At 36.3% G+C, this 16,774-nt stretch overlaps 2 protein-coding genes across 2 annotated transcripts; one reads left to right on the top strand and one right to left on the bottom strand.

Annotated features, from left to right (window-relative positions):
* The first annotated feature begins 10,909 nt into the window (after positions 1 to 10,909).
* LOC103505267 (iron-sulfur cluster assembly scaffold protein IscU) lies at positions 10,910 to 13,434 on the top strand. The gene is made up of 2 exons (XM_026820609.1): positions 10,910 to 10,920; positions 12,353 to 13,434. Exons 1-2 carry the CDS (start codon positions 10,910 to 10,912, stop codon positions 12,822 to 12,824), a joined length of 483 nt encoding a protein of 160 aa, XP_026676410.1. The 3' UTR covers positions 12,825 to 13,434.
* Positions 13,435 to 13,797: 363 nt separating this feature from the next.
* On the bottom strand, positions 13,798 to 16,022 carry LOC103505259 (coiled-coil domain-containing protein 43). The gene is made up of 3 exons (XM_008469583.3): positions 15,596 to 16,022; positions 14,853 to 15,244; positions 13,798 to 14,364 (listed from the first exon to the last, which is right to left on the bottom strand). Exons 1-3 carry the CDS (start codon positions 15,761 to 15,763, stop codon positions 14,292 to 14,294), a joined length of 633 nt encoding a protein of 210 aa, XP_008467805.1. The 5' UTR covers positions 15,764 to 16,022; the 3' UTR covers positions 13,798 to 14,291.
* Between the last annotated feature and the right edge of the window lie 752 nt (positions 16,023 to 16,774).

Here is a 16,774-nt window from a genome sequence, read left to right as displayed (position 1 = left end):
TATCCCACATCCTGGTGCGGTGATAAAACACCAAGCTATGTAGAATATGTGAATATGTCATGTACACACAATCACACTCGCGCACAATTACAGTATGCCCCAGAAATCGCCAACTTTCTAACGTGGGAATTGGCTCTTTCAGTTCTGGCTGTCTCCACAGATACACACAGTTACAAATAGTTCACTTGGACTGCCAGTGGTCCAGCATAGGACTGAAAAGTCCCTGACGAAAGAGCCTTTTAGAAAGAATTAGGACTTTCGCCAGTCTTTTTTTTCAGCAATTTCAATAAAGTCTTGTTCATTGGGTAATGGGTATACAATTTTTTGACAATGACCTCAACTTTTAAACAGGTTGGGCCGACATTTACCAATTCTGATGGTGTCAGTTTTCTAGGGTCACATTTGCTGATCAGGTAATTAAGGAGCGCGGTAGCGCTCCGCCCCGCCAAGTCAAGAAAGTTTGACCGCGTCTATTCTATGGACCACCATAGAACTATCCTGGCATCATATTTCTTTTAATGTCACCAAATAAATAGTAGGTAAATGGTTTTCAGAAATATGTACTGTGATCCACTGGACCATTGATCCAGCCATAATAAGAGTACGCTATGCTATGAAAGTCTAAACAAGACATGCTAAACTTAAGGCGGCAGTCATGTCTCAAGTTTTACCACACAGAGACATCAACTTTACACTTGGAAAATAAAAAAACACTCCAATGTGTGTGACCACAAGATAATTGCAAACACATGTGCTCTGCCATTCAACCTGTCTCAATGGCGATAGTGCACGGCTTTCAGTATTATTTCTCGACTATTTCACCATACTTAATATATCTACTACTTATTCTGCCTATAAATTATATGGGAGACTTGAGAGCTGTCGTTTTTTTTTTTTTTTTTTTTTTTTTTTTTTTTTTTAAATTTATATTCGGGGGGGTTTTTTAGTATTGGGTGATCTTAAATTAGATGGTAATGAATCCTACTGTTTCAAAAGATTTTTGCTTTTTTTAAGGCGATTATTTCATAGTAATCGGTAAGAAGCATCGAAAAAATGACAATACCTCGATAAATCGAAAAAAATGGAAAGGGAATCGACCCCGATGGCGCGCCATCTTGGATTTCCTATTAGTACTTTCAGTTTCCATAGGCAACCGGTTTTCCGTTTCCGAAAGTTTCCCGAAAGGAAAATACACAACTCTTTTCGCTCTATTGAAGCCACACTGTCTGATCTACCTGCATTGTCGGAAACTTTTGTCATCAATGGAGAGACAACTACATTTCCACAGTTGGCACTTATAAGATATTGCATTCCGTTCCGTGTGATATACAAATGGCGTGGATTATTTCATCATCAAGGATAAACCATCGCTCAATGTATTGTGGCATAATATTTTTATGATGCTGCTAGTAGGAAGGGTAGGGTTGGTACTGTTGGTAGCAAATCTAACACACAATCTCCTTTTTTTTTTTAAAAAAAAAAAAAAGGTCCATCACATGTTCTCAAGGTAGAAACTAGAAACACACTACTATCTCACGTGACGTGAGGGCAGTGAGGCTATCTATCATGAACGAAATCACCTACTGAAAAATTGTGGGAAAACTTTGAACTATATCTTTCTGACTCCACATGAGCTCATGGAGCTCAAGTAACATGTTAGTATTGTGTTTCTATCTTTATTGTCCTCACGAGGCTGAGTGCACTCAGAAAGTTCCCACCCAGACCACTCGGTATAAAAGAAAGAGGATATATGCTATGAGAGACGTCTTCTATTTGTTTAACAAATTATATTATCTGTAGAGAGCTATTGTAAAGTTTGTTAATAATCTTAGAGTTCCTCTATCTTGTACGCTGTCTCAGCGATAGTGTGATGTTACTTTGTAATATTGGAACGACAAAATTCCATCAGCAGGTGATATATTGTTTGGAGCAGCGCTTGTCAAAGTGCGGGCCTTGAGGGGGCTCGCGGGAAAAACGTGGCTCAAAATTAGTCCGATTAGGTGCTTTCTTTGTCGTACTTCTTGGAGGTCTTTTGTCTTACTTCTTTAGAGGTTAAAAATCTTCCAGGATTAAAGATTGAAAAGACAATTCAGTTTCGAACTTCCAGGATGTTAAAAATGCCATTTTGGATGTTAAATAACTTCTAAGGTTTTGTATACAAGCACTAACACCCAGGGCCGCATTTAGGGGGCCCGGGTCCCCCTCGGACTTTAGTTTTTCTAATTTACTACACATGTGGCGGGCTCCAAAAATCCACCCCTCCCCCTCCCTTGTATACCACTGTTTGGTCTATTGCTTCCCAACCTTCCATTGGACCCCGGTTATCCTAAAAGTTCCAAGTTTGGACAGCACTGGGATCGAATCTCGCGGTGCTAATGGTATTTACTGAGCGATAAAAAATTCGTTGGGAAGGTCCCCCTCCAATTCCTAGATAGAATGTACAGGGTGTCCCAAAAAATTAACGTGTTTTAACTTTAAAGGTTTTGAAAACGAGAGTTACTAGGTCAAATTAAGACTTTTTTTTACGAACAGGGGTCATCGAATCCGAGACCTAACGCTTATAAGAGAGGAGCGCTCACCTCCAAGCAGTGGCGTAGCGTGGTCTAAAGTCAAGTGTAAGGCATCACCATGCACATTACTACATAAGTCATGCACATGCTTCTTCATAAATATTTAAAGTCAATATTTAAGAGTATTTGATTTAAAACAACAAACCTAATCACAAACTTCATTTATTTGTTTTTCTTCGGTTCAGACGGGGTCGGAGTTTTTTGTCAGCCCTCAATCAGCTCTAGGGTGATCGTTTTTGGGGTGACATTTGGTTTTGGCTACAAAATTTTACGAATGGATGCCCTTCACACTCAACTGTGCTAATTCTTTAGCAAGGGAAATTTCCGGCTGGTAGGTATGCTCCCCGTTTAGTTGGGGGACTTGAGCTGGTCTACTCCCTGTTTAAGGTCTCCATTTTTGGACACCCTGTATATTTAAGTCTCAGTATAGGTAGTAGGTACCTACTAATGGTGGTAAAATATGATATGTTGAAGAGGTTTGGAATAGATAAATATGATGAAATATTGGGTCATAGAAATCAAGTATTCGTTGATAGATTCAAGTGTTCCCAAATGAATTACTTACATGCAATTCATTTGATTTTCAACTTGAAAATTTGATAATGTTCAAATTAAAATTGAAAATTAGAGACTATCCTCCAGAGACTCCAGAACCTCCAAGCTACCTAGGCTTCTTTTAAGTTTGGTACGTCCATTTTTGGACACCCTGTATATTTAAGTCTCAGTATAGGTACCTGCTAATGGTGGTAAAATATGATATGTTGAAGAGGATTGGAATAGATAATATGATGAAATATTGGGTCATAGAAATCAAGTATTCGTTGATAGATTCAAGTGTTCCCAAATGAATTACTTACTTAAATGCAATTCATTTGATTTTCAACTTGAAAATTTGATAATGTTCAAATTAAAATTGAAAATTAGAGACTATCCTCCAGAGACTCCAGAAAATATTATGGACATATAACAAACATGCTCACCTTTGTGGTCGAGTGGTTGATGGCCGATCTGGAAAATGTGAAGGCCGATTTGGAAAATTTTGAAATCAACCCATCAGATTGCAAACAGATTTTTTTTTTTTTTGCCTGTTACCTAACGCTAAGGCCGGCCACTCACGACAGGTTTTATACCCGTCAGTCAAAACTGTCACACACCTGTCGTAATTGACCGGTCCAAAATACAACCATAACTATTTGAAATATTTTTTGGTACTTTGTTAAATTATTTCTCATTTTAAAGTAGGGATCTGTCTGTTGATATTATTACTTTCTATTATTGCCTAATACTTAAAAAGGAAATAGGTAAGCACGTAAATAAAAACCAGTACAGAAAATCTTACCTTCTTTCTCGTTCACAAATGAAAACCGACTTTCAAACACGACCTTCTTTCCAACTAAAAATTGATGATTGATATAAAAAAAAACTAAACTAAACCAAACAAAAAAAAAAATCACTTGGGAAAATTTTCCTGATCCTATCACTGGCACGGTTCACTAGAAACTGACTTGGCACGACAACTTTCCTCTAGAGTTATACCTATGGTAGAAAAATTAAAACCGACTCAAGTGGTGTATAAAATTAACAATTAATAGAGCTATTAACTATTACCCCGAGGAGGAGTCTTATCTAGGAATGAGGTGGGGGGAAAGATAGAAGTGGAATAAGGTAGGTATCGTAGGTAATAGGTATCGAAGTTGAGAATTGATATAGGTTCCCCTACCTTAAACAGGTATTAGGTCTAGATTCTAGATAAAGAGATAAGGAGTTTTTTTCTCTAGTGAAAATACCTAGGTGTTAACATAAAGGTTGGACTTTCTTTTTTTCTGTGGGAAAAGATGGCCATCCAAGATACAATACCTACGGCCGATTGACTATAATCGATAAAAGTTGGCTAAAAAGGGTGTATTTTCTTTTCGGGAAACTAACCACTGAGCACTGGAAAATTGACCACTGCTCTAATAGAAACTGAATGGAACGGTGGTCAATTTTCCAGAGGTCCGTCACATGAGGTGGAGAAAATGGCCCCACAATGAAGAAATTTGTTCCGGCCGGGGTTCGAACCCACTGCCTTCGGATTGGGAGTTAGTACTCTTAACCAGTCAGCCATAGAGGTGGACAAAGCTGTAATTTTCTTTTGGAATTTTCATGGTGGTAAATGATGGGGAATCGGGAAATGGACCATTGTCAGGTATTGTATCATTTCCACATTACCAACCGTTACAACCTGAAAATTCTGAAAGGAAAATAGTGTGGCTTGGGTCATATTTCTTCTTGCCCCAAAATTTTCCGGTTTAATTTTATGGCCAATATTTTCCGGTACAAGGGGTCTCTAAACGTCGATTTTTTTCCTCAATTAACAATGGGTTAAAATTCCTAGACCTTCACAGAAATGGGTTAAAAATGCTCGATTCCACACGATAGTTGCTGATTGTCATTTTCAACTCACAGAAACGTCAATGGAATTTGAATTTTCATTGAAGAACTTTGATGGTTTCTTTTGAATTTAGGATATTCGTACCTTCTGGAATTTTGATGGTATCTTTTGAATTTAGGATATTCGTACCTTCTGGAATTTTGATGGTTTCTTTTAAAATTCAGGATCTTCATACCTTCTGGAATTTGGAGGGTTTCTTTGAACTTTGATGGTTTCTTTTGAATTTAGGATATTCGTACCTTCTGGAATTTTGATGGTATCTTTTGAATTTAGGATATTTCATACCTTTGTTTTCTTTTGAATTTAGGATCTTCACAACTTTTGGAATTTTGATGGTTTCTTTTAAAATTTAGGATCTTCATACCTTATGGAGTTTGGAGGGTTTCTTTGGAACTTTAATGTTTTCTTTTGAATTTAGGATCTTCGTACCTTCTGGAATTTTGATGGTTTCTTTTGAATTTAGGATCTTCATACCTTCCGGAATTTTGAGAGTTTCTTTGGAATTTTGATGTTTTCTTTTGAATTTAGGATAGGTATTCGTAACTTCTGGAATTTTGATGGTTTCTTTTGAGTTTAGGATCTTCATACCTTTTGGAATTTGGAGGGTTTCATTTGAATTTAGGATATTCGTACCTTCTGGAATTTTAATGGATTCTTTTGAATTTAGGATCTTCATACCTTCTGGAATTTGGAGGGTTTAACCTATGGGCAAGCTAAGATACGTACACAATACAATAGGTAAGTACTGAGTCAGGTCTACAGGCTGTCTCGAAAATCACCTTCAAATTTTACAATGAGTTTGGACAATACAGGGTGTTCATTTTCCTTATTCTCGTTTTCAGGAAATTTAAGAGAAATTTTAATTTTTCGTCCGGATTTGGCCCACCCAATAGGTAGGTACTGAGGCAGGTTTTTTTTTCTTCCCAAGAAGTTTAATAAAGCCCAAGAAGATAAAAGGAGGACAGGATAGGAGAAAGCCAGCATTTCCGCGAATGAACCTTATCGGCAAAGGATTAATTTCGCCTGACAAACCCTTTTACTTGTGTCGCGCTACCCATGTCTTTTTAAGAATGAATAGAAAATTAGACACACTATCTACGTATATTCTTCTTTCAAGATATCTCCCATGGCTTAGTGGTCACTGCACTCGCCTTGCACGCGGGAGACCCGGGTTCGATTCCCGGCGGGGTCAAGAAATTTGTATCATGCAACCTTATCGGCAAAGGATTAAATTTCGCCTGACAAACCCTTTTACCCGTGTCGCGCTACCCATGTTCTTCTATTCTTCTTTCAAGATATTATCTTTTTGTGAAAAATCAAAAATTTGTGCTAAGTATTTGTGAAAATGGCATTTTTTACATCTACACATTTGAAATAATTTGACCAAAGTACATGGGAGATAACTTGCATTTTGCACTTCTCTTCGCACATGTGAAACGCACTGAACTAGGCTAGAACGTAGGTTGCAGTAACTTTTGAAACATACTCACACTATCTATTCTTCTTTCAAGATATCTCCCATGGCGTAGTGGTCACTGCACTCGCCTTGCACGTGGGAGACCCGGGTTCGATTCCCGGCGGGGTCAAGAAATTTGTATCATGCAAATGATTGATTCCGTGACTGGATGTTGCGGGGCCCACTCAGCCTCGTGAGGAAAATGAGTAGCTATGGCATATAAATGCGCATAGCGACCGGTGTCAGCATGGTAGGTGAACATTGGATGTTAGGATTATCGAGATATTGGGAAAATCCTACAATGCTGCAGTGAGCACCAAAGTTGTGATATAATAACACAAAGAAACTGCATTTCATTTTCTTTCAAAATATGTTTTTGTGAAAAATCAAAAATTTGTGCTCTACCCATGTCTTTTTAAGAATAAATAGACATAGTATCTATTCTTCTATCAAGATATTATCTTTTTGTGAAAAATCAAAAATTTGTGCTAAGTATTTGTGAAAATGGCATTTTTTACATCTACAATATCTACATATTTGAAATAATTTGACCAAAGTACAGGGGACATAACTTGCATTTTGCACTTCTCTTCGCACATGTGAAACGCACTGAACTAGGCTAGAACGTAGGTTGCTGTAACTTTTGAAACATACTTTCCAATATTCCGAATGTAACCAGACACCTGACTATGGAATTAGCAGGATACCAAGTTTACCAGTCCTGCTGACAATACACCAAATACCGAGTATTCGTCGTGCCTCAAGTCAGCAAACAATAATACATAGTTTGTGCTGATTGCATCAAAATAGACTGAAAACTGAAAGGCCAAGTGTCTAGTGACGTTTTATGTATGCCATTATGTATGTTCATTGCAGACTTTTATTGAAAAAAGGCTCAAAGTGAAACAAAACAACGCTTTACTTATAAGAAAGCCCACAGTAAAAAAAAAAAAAAAGTGATTGAATGGAAGAGCTCCTTCAGGAGAACACCACAACCTCTGGATCTGGAGGTTGGTGGTTCGAGTCCAAGTCAAGACATAAAATATAGCGTAGTGAATTGAGCGGGGAACGACATTTGTGACAAGCATTTATATTCCTAACACAATTAAAATTCCTCTCTTTCAGGAGAACCCTGCCCACTTACAATAGCCGATCTTACGATTATTGAAAAGAGTGTTAAGGGGTTTCTTTGAAATTACCCATTTGATTAACACAGGCTAGTATTTCTTGAACTCTTGATCAACTGAAAACTCTCTGAGGTAAGTAAGATCGGGCATAAAAGAGCCCTAAAAAACCCCCTCAATACGCAAAATGGTAGGAAGCTAAATAGGTAAGTCCCTAGGTACTTGTACTCGTAGCATAGTACCAGCCAAACCAGCCATGGGTAATTTGAGTATCTCAAGCTTCAAATGACCAAGGATAAGTGAGTTGTACGTACTTAGTGGTTATCAGTTATTCAGCTGTACGTACGTTGATGGTTTCTTTTGAATTTAGGTTCTTTGTACCTTCTTTAATTTTGATGATATCTTCTAAATTTAGAATCTTCATAACTTCTAGGTATAATTTCGAAGGTTTCTTTTGAATTTAGGATCTTTACCTTTTGGAATTTTAAGTGTTTGTTGTAAATTTCAAATCATTTTACTTTCTGGAATTTTGAGGATTTCTTCTAAAATTTTGGAGATTCATATTTTCTTGAAATTTGAGATGTCTTCTTTGTACTGTTTGTAATTTGGAGGATTTCTTCTAGAAGTTTCAATATCCATAGGTACTTTCTGTTTTTCAAAAGTTTTCCAATTTCAGGTAAGTACTTATATTGTAGAGCTGTTTCAAATTGCTGGTCTACTGTAGATCTGTTTCCAACTGCTGGTAAAATGACTTTTTTAGTAGCATCAGCATATCAGAAGCTGTGTTGATATTTTGGAAATTTTGTGTGTGTATTTTAATTATTTTTTTCTGTGTGAATTTATATTGTGATGTTGTTGACTGAATTTATTTTTATGAAAATTAGAAGGCAGGCAGGGCACAGGCCAAATTAATATTTTACTTTTTTTTTCAATAGGAAAAAAAGTAATTGTCTACTGGCCATTTAAATGGAGGACCTCGGGTGTGAAAACTTAGAGCTTAGTTTGTGATACCTACCTACTCAGCCACAAAGGTAGGTGTTACTTTATAACACCTGTGCCAAGTACAAATAAAACATATTTCCTTACCACATCTTCCTGTGCTTTGACTTTCTCCTCAAGTTCCGGGACATTCTCAGGTGTGAAAGCTTAGAGCTTAGTTTGTGATACCTACTGAGAGCCACAAAGGTAGGTGTTATTTTATAACACCTGTGCCAAGTACAAATAAAACATATTTCCTTACCACATCTTCCTGTGCTTTGACTTTCTCCTCAAGTTCCGGGACATTTGAGGGTCTCCTCTGAAGAGCTTCTTCAGCAACTTCTGAAAGGATACAACAAAGTGAATAGATTAGAAACGAGAACGTATCAAGCTTATGACTGAGATCATGTGCAAACATCAAAAGTTCAAAGTTATGGCCAGATTAATAAGTTTGTTGTCTTTTGAGTCTGCTTGGAGATCATTCACCATCAGTTTTTGAATATTGCAGTCTCTGAGAACAGACAACTAGTTTCAGTAGTTTGACAAGTTTAAATTCATAGTGCATTAGATACTCAGTTCTGTTGTCATTAATGTTAGGCATAGTTGGTACTTGAATCAGCACCATCTGTTCAGGGATCTTTCATAAGAATTTTCTCCACCCTCTCCACCCTACTTAAGCTGGGTGAATTTGCTTAACCCCACACACAAAAGGCCCAAACTGAGGCTTGGGTGTGGGGGCTGGTCAGCCCCAGGGGACGGGTTGAGCTTCTACGAATCTACGAAGCTGGGTGAGGTCAGTGTGAGTTGTTGACTTATCCCTGTTTAGATTGTTGTAAGGTCTCCTAGCCAAACTTTATTTACATGGTGAATCAAAGAGCCTCTGGCCAGCCTAGTTAGCTTAGTTGGTAGTGCGTCTGCCTTGTAAGCGCTAGGCCGCGGGTTCGATTCCCGCCCGGGGCGGGTTTTATCCTGATGGGATAATGTTCGTTCTCGGAACGGCTGGCTTTCTCCTATCCTGTCTTCCTTCTCTCTTCGATTTCTCTAGCAGTCACAGTTCCCTCTGTCAAACCTCTTTAAAAAAAAACTTGATATTTGCATTCGCTTAAAAAAGTACAGTTACGGAACGGCTGGCTTTCTCCTATCCTGTCTTCCTTCTCTCTTCGATTTCGGGACGATAAGACCATAGCAGTTACAGTTCCCCCTGGCTTTCTCCTATCCTGTCTTCCTTCTCTCTTCGATTTCGGGACGATAAGACCATAGCAGTTACAGTTCCCTCTGTGTTCCTATCCTGTCTTCCTTCTCTCTTCGATTTCGGGACGATAAGACCATAGCAGTTACAGTTCCCTCTGTCGGCAGGCTTTCTCCTATCCTGTCTTCCTTCTCTCTTCGATTTCGGGACGATAATCGCTTTCTCCTATCCTGTCTTCCTTCTCTCTTCGATTTCGGGACGATAAGACCATAGCAGTTACAGTTCCCTCTGTCAACTTTCTTCCATCCTGTCTTCCTTCTCTCTTCGATTTCGGGACGATAAGACCATAGCAGTTACAGTTCCCTCTGTCAAACTCTTAAAAAAAAAAGAGCCTCTTTATATTTTTAGGCAAATCTCCTTTAGGAATGAGCTATTCATTTGTCGGCAAAGTCACAACTTAGGGTCGGGCTTGTTTTTTCCCCATAAAATCTAAATACCTGCGTTGGACTTAAACTGGACTTGAACCTTTAAACAGTTAATCATTACCTTACCGTCGATTGCTCTGTTAACAACTTGACTCCTCTACATTTAATTACTTTTTAACTAAATGGGTACCATCAGACTCAATAACAACACCATTATAACTAAAAGTGTCGTTGTAGAATCAATAATGTCTTAATAACATAGTAAAGTGTCGGGTCAGTTCATAATTATAGGGATCTGATAATGGAGATCTTGATCTATTGAATTACCTGGCTACCTTAAATGTCCCATGGTCGGTTCAAAACTAAATTGGGTTCAAAATTAAATGGGGGGATACAAGTGCATAATTATTTTAATCACCTGTGGATATAGTTTTCGACTCCAATTAAATTTTAAACAATTTGTAATATTAATGAATATTAATTTTACTGTTTGGTGCTCCCCCTTCTACATTCTACTGAAAGAGACGTGATGGATGGAACACACTTGTGGAGGTTTCATCAATGGGAATCTTTATAATTGTTCAAAAGTAATACATTGTTTGCCCAAAAAAGAACAAAGAGTTAAAATTGTTTGCGAGTGATTCAATAACACGTCAAACTAAACACGTTTCAATATTTTCAATCTAAAACTGTCCATTAACCACTTTTTGACTACAATCGAGCAAAAATCATAATGCCCGAACGGCAAGTCCGATTTTAATGAAATTTTGATAGCCATAATTATGTTCAAGACCTAAAGCAAAGTCACTTACTGGATGAGCTTAGGCCTGAACAAGCCTTCGGTGGTCGCGCAGAGGCACTTTAAATGACCGAGTTCTATAGTTTCCTAAACCAATAGTGACAAAGAGTTGTGCTATCACCCTTACAAAGAATTCAAGAACATGTGCATTCTACTGTTGTTTTAAAAACTCATAACAAAGCTAAAGGTACAATATTGTCATCACAGGGGGTGTGGTCTAGTCTTGATTTTAAATCATTACATGAAAGTCCGATTTTAATGAAATTTTGATAGCCATAATTATGTTCAAGACCTAAAGCAAATTCACTTACTGGATGAGCTTAGGCCTGAACAAGCCTTCGGTGGTCGCGCAGAGGCACTTTAACTGACCGAGTTCTACAGTTTCCTAAACCAATAGTGACAAAGAGTTGTGCTATCACCCTTATAAAGAATTCAAGAACATGTGCATTCTACTGTTGTTTTAAAAACTCATAACAAAGCTAAAGGTACAATATTGTCATCACAGGGGGTGTGAGAAGGGTCATTTCTGAGTCTCCTCAATAGAATTTTAGAGCACTTAAGACATAAGACATAATTATGTAATACCTACAAAATACGACACTAAATTTCTGTGTGGGTCTGACTTTTAGCAGTGGTGGTACTTGTAGAACGAACGACGCAACGTGAGTTTTGGGTTTTAGGTCGACGATTTTACATTATTGTTTGTCTTCTGTTTGTTTGTTTGTTTGTTTGTTTGTCCGTCTGTGTCTCTGTTGTCCGATTTTGATGAAATTCAGAAATATTGTTCAACACAAAACGGTGCTTCTCTAGAATCTCTAGTTTCCATGAAAAAAGTAAAAATAGCCCTATTACTGTGATGAGTATCCTATTGAATAAAGAAATGAAAACACAGGTGATTGAATTTTGAATTTTGTTTTATTTCCTATTTACGTTTCACATTCTGGCATTTTGAGCTTCATTTTAAATTTTCATGTTCGCTGCATAGGTAAGACATAAGACATAATTATGTAATACCTACATAATACGACACTAAATTTCTGTGTGGGTCCGACTTTTAGCAGTGGTGGTACTTGTAGAACGAACAACGCGACGTGAGTTTTGGGTTTTAGGTCGACGATTTTACATTATTGTTTGTCTTCTGTACATGTCTTCTGTTTGTTTGTTTGTTTGTCCGTCTGTGTCTCTGTTGTCTGTTGTACGATTTTGATGAAATTCAGAAAAATTGTTCAACACAAAACGGTGCTTCTCTAGTTTCCATGAAAAAAGTAAAAATAGCCCTAATGAGTATCCTATTGAATAAAGAAATGAAAACAAAGGTGATTGAATTTTGAATTTTGTTTTATTTCCTATTTACGTTTCACATTCTGGCATTTTGAGCTTCATTTTAAATTTTCATGTTCGCGTGTCCAGTACTTTGCTGAAATCCCCTAAGTGGGCAAGTACACCTGTTTTACACTATCACGAGAATGTGATTGATCACTATGAAAACCCTCGCAATGTTGGATCTCTTGACAAGAAGGACAAGAACGTTGGTACAGGACTGGTAGGGGCTCCAGCCTGCGGTGATGTTATGAAGCTACAGATCAAAGTTGATGACAATGGAAAAATCATTGATGCCAAGTTCAAAACATTTGGCTGTGGCTCTGCCATTGCATCCAGCTCTCTAGCAACAGAATGGGTGAAAGGAAAAACTGTGGATGAAGCATTGAAGTTGAAGAACACAGATATTGCTAAGGAGTTGTGCTTACCACCTGTTAAACTGCATTGTTCTATGCTGGCTGAAGATGCAATCAAAGCAGCTCTGTCTGATTACCGTATTAAACAGAACTCAGCAAAGGCAGCCCAATAAATTGGACATCTACAAAATCTAGTTCTTGTTAAAACATCTCTTTAATTATTAGGTAATTTCAAGTTTAAAAAGTACACCTTAGCCCCGTCAAATAAACTCATTATTTTAAAATTTTAATATCTTCTGTAGGTAAATCCCTTTAAATGTTTATTGCTTGAAGGGGGGAAAAAAATAAAGTTTTTTTAATACCTTACTTGACTTTCTTTTTGGGATTTACAATATTTCAGTATTCTTCTATTCAATAAATATTGCAATTTTTGTAGATGAGAAAACTTTTAAATAGGTAGTGAAACCTTGGTAATGTTTGATGCTTAAAAAATCCATTATAACCTAGGTATTATCCTTTTTAGCTCTTGGTATACTATTTTTGACATACTGGTCATATTTTTTTACATGTATCATTTCAGGCTTTTTAATCTTAAGTGAGAAAGCATTAGTGCTCAGAGCAATGTCCAGAGCCAATAACCATTTGTCATGAATAAACTTTGAATATTGTAAATAGGACTATTATTGTGATATTTGTATGTTTAGTTGATAAGAAGCCATAATTATATTTGTTTGTGTTTTACTAAAGAATAAAAGTCAGTATGACTGCTACTTAAATCCATACCATTTTTTTTTTTTTTTTTTTTTTTTTTTTTTTTAAAGTTTTTCCTTCTTTCACCAAAACACTCAAAAAAGGGAAGAGCGGTTTTTTTTTTTAATGGATTGTTCTCACTCTTCAGCTAAACACTTCAATATCTTTGGATTTTTTTTTAAACAAGACACAGCACACACCAGTTCAAGTAATTGGCTATCAAAGATTACTTGTAGTTCTCATAGCCAGATGACAATCCAAGTTCAAATTTTTTATTTATATTTATAAAAATAAAAAATTCAAATTAAACTGGTTCAGCAGTCAGATTTTTTAAGCTATACAGTTTACTGATGAAACTCAGTATTGTCCCAGCCATCAAATCAAAAAGAGTCAAAAGTAGTTTAAAATTAAATTAAAATTATATATTTATTTTTAGAAATTACAATCAAGTATTTCACATTCACTCTTTACACTTCACTCTTTACACACAGGTAAATAACTGTCACTTGGTAAACCCACAAACTCCTTTTAATGCTGGAACCTGGTGGATTACATAGGCTTTCAATTCAAGAAAATAGAAAATCTTCAATTCAAGTACATCAGTAAGTAGACAGTCCATTAAAGGACAAAAGAGTTGACATTGATATAATCATATTATTGTTCAGAATACCACCAAAAATTCCCAAAAGCACATGATATTTTAATCTTAAATAATGTTCTTCACAGGCCTAACACAGAGCATGTCTCAGATTATCTCAGTTGTGTAAGTAATCATATAACCAAAGAGGCAATTTTAAAACAGACCATGCAATAAACATGGGGAGTACAATCACATATATGAGTGCTCATTTCAAACAACAAACAATAAAAAAAACTTTTTAGCTTTTCTGCTACCGCCTTCTTTCTCCTTTCTGAGTTTTCCTCTTTTCCTTTTTCTCCTGTTGCAATTGTTTCTGCTTTTCTCTGAAACAAAAACATTCAAAATCACAAGTTAACATAAATATGAGTCACACATGGTACTTGGGTATATAACTGGTACTATTAATGAATTTATTTAATTTTGGCATCCTTTGTAAATACTATTTTACTTAGGTTATTTATGAAAATGGATACTTACAAGTTGGTTATTTATACCAACTCGGAGAAAATGTCTATGAAATAGACGAAACTCCAAGTCGGGAAAATAACCAACTCGTAAGTATCCATTTTCATAAATAACCTAAGTAAAATAGTATATAACTGGTAATTTAAGTAGGTTGTCTTTAAAATTTCATTTTTATTTCATGGATTTTTTTTTTTTTTTTTTTTTTTTTTAAAAGAGAAAGAGGTTTTTTTTCAAAAACTTTTTTTTTTTTTTTTTTTTTTTTTTTTTTTTTTCAGAAGCCTTAAGTAAGGTTATTGTTGAATAGGAGACTAGAGACTTGAAGGGGTAAGAGTTTATAAATACCCACCTATCTGCTTTATCCTTCTCTTTCTTTAATGCACTATCAATTTTAGCTTGCTCCCTCTTCTCTTTCTCTGCCTGAGCCACTGTAGCTGCATTCAAATTCTTGTACAGAGCAGGACCAGAAGCCTCAGCCCCTCGAGTAGCCTCTACTTCATCCTCGTAATCATCTTCATGGTCAGATGTCTGTGCATACTGTGCTAAAATGGCTTCTCGGATCTTTTTCTCTTCTTCTGTGTATTCTTTCTGTACAACTAAATCTTTTGTGGTTGGCTCCAATAACTGTGCCAAACGGTCTTCTACATTGATAGCACTGGTTGCTGCTTGTGCAGCATTTTTAGTTCCTTTAAAGTTTTGCCATTTGTCAAGGATTTCTTGACAGTGCTTGGAAATATCTTCCTGAAAAATGATAAAATGAGACCAATATTATTTTGTTTGACCATTTTCCTACCTTCTTCATAAGTTTCTCAATAATAAATAACTGTGGGTTGTTTGTGAATAGAGTTTCCCTGGTATACAGTTTCATTTCAAAGTTATCCATGTTTGTACCTGAGCTTGCAAAAAGTTCAACATTAATTTCTAAACGGATATAAGTCCAGGGCTTAAAGACATATCATTCTGCATTCAGTAATTTAGCTCCTATTCATTTGAAAAAAAAAAAAAAAAATGTGGAAAAGCAAGGAGGAATGGATTTAAATTACCAAGACAAAAGAACAAAATATTCAACACTACCATAATAGGAAGTCTCACCGTAATATCAACTAGAATGCCTTCTAGAGCTTCGTTTTTCTCCTCCAAAGTTTCTTCACCATCCAGAATACCGGTGATGTAGGAACCGAACACTCCTTCATCTGTGTTCAGTGCTTTGAGCTTACAACTCAGCCAACTTTCAAAATCTTCTTCCACAGCTACTGCCATTGGTTACTGTTTTGAGATTGGTTTGACTAGTGACTAGAGAGGACAAGTAAGGTTTTTAGTAAATTCTCGTGAGTGGGGTGATGCCAGAATGAGAGGCAGGGATCAGACAACTCTGGAACTATTGTGGAAACTAGTTGAAAGTTGAAAGCCCAATAAAATAAGAATAAGTACGAAGTTCCATGCCACTCGGCCTGCAAGAGCAAAGTTTAAAGTTTTCAACTTTCCTTTTCCGAGTTTTCCTTTCGGAACTTTTTTTTTTTTATTTCAAAAATGGGAAAACTCCAAAAGAAGTTTTCATTGAGATGGAGAAAATCCCGCTCTTGATGCGGGATTTTTTTCGTCCCATTTTATCATTTTTTTTTAGCCGCGAAAATTTTGAATTTTGTAAAAGTAAACAAATTTGTTTTCTGCTGCAGTTTTTGTGCAAATCTGCAGATTCTGCACTCTATTCTGCAGTAAAAACCTTTAAAACACATAACCGTCTTTTGAATCAGTTTCATCTAACAAAAAATATCCAGATTCGATCAATATCTCTAGTATTTACTACCCATTTTTTGTGTCAAGTCGAGGAAAGAAAATAACACCTATAACAATGAATTCCAAATAGCTATCATGAAAGTCAACCTCCTCAATGGCTACTTGGCACTCATTTGGCCTTTTCCTAGGTAAGTGATCTGACTGTTCTTCCAAAATTATTGTGGGTTTCAGAGATGTTTTAATCCAGAGTACCAGAGACCTTTGATCTGTGGGCACTATCAGACTCCTTAATGGATCCATAACACAAAATGTGTGTAGTAAAAAAAAAAAAAAAAAAAATTTCTTAGCATAATTTAGTAGTATGTATTTTTAAGCAAAATCATAATCAAAACCAAAATTCGAACTTTTTGTAGTAGATAGATTATCTCTAGAGGTATTCTTTTTGCTTTGTCAATCACCACTTTTTTTTAATTTTTACTTTGTTTTATTTATTTCTACTGTCCGACAATATTTTCTAAAGAAATTCCATCACAT

The sequence above is a fragment of the Diaphorina citri genome, unplaced genomic scaffold (genome assembly GCF_000475195.1).
Source record: "Diaphorina citri unplaced genomic scaffold, Diaci psyllid genome assembly version 1.1 scaffold160, whole genome shotgun sequence".
Lineage (NCBI taxonomy): Eukaryota > Metazoa > Arthropoda > Insecta > Hemiptera > Psyllidae > Diaphorina > Diaphorina citri.
The sequence above is the reverse complement of the archived record's forward strand: the minus strand, read 5'-3'. Positions and strand labels throughout refer to the sequence as shown.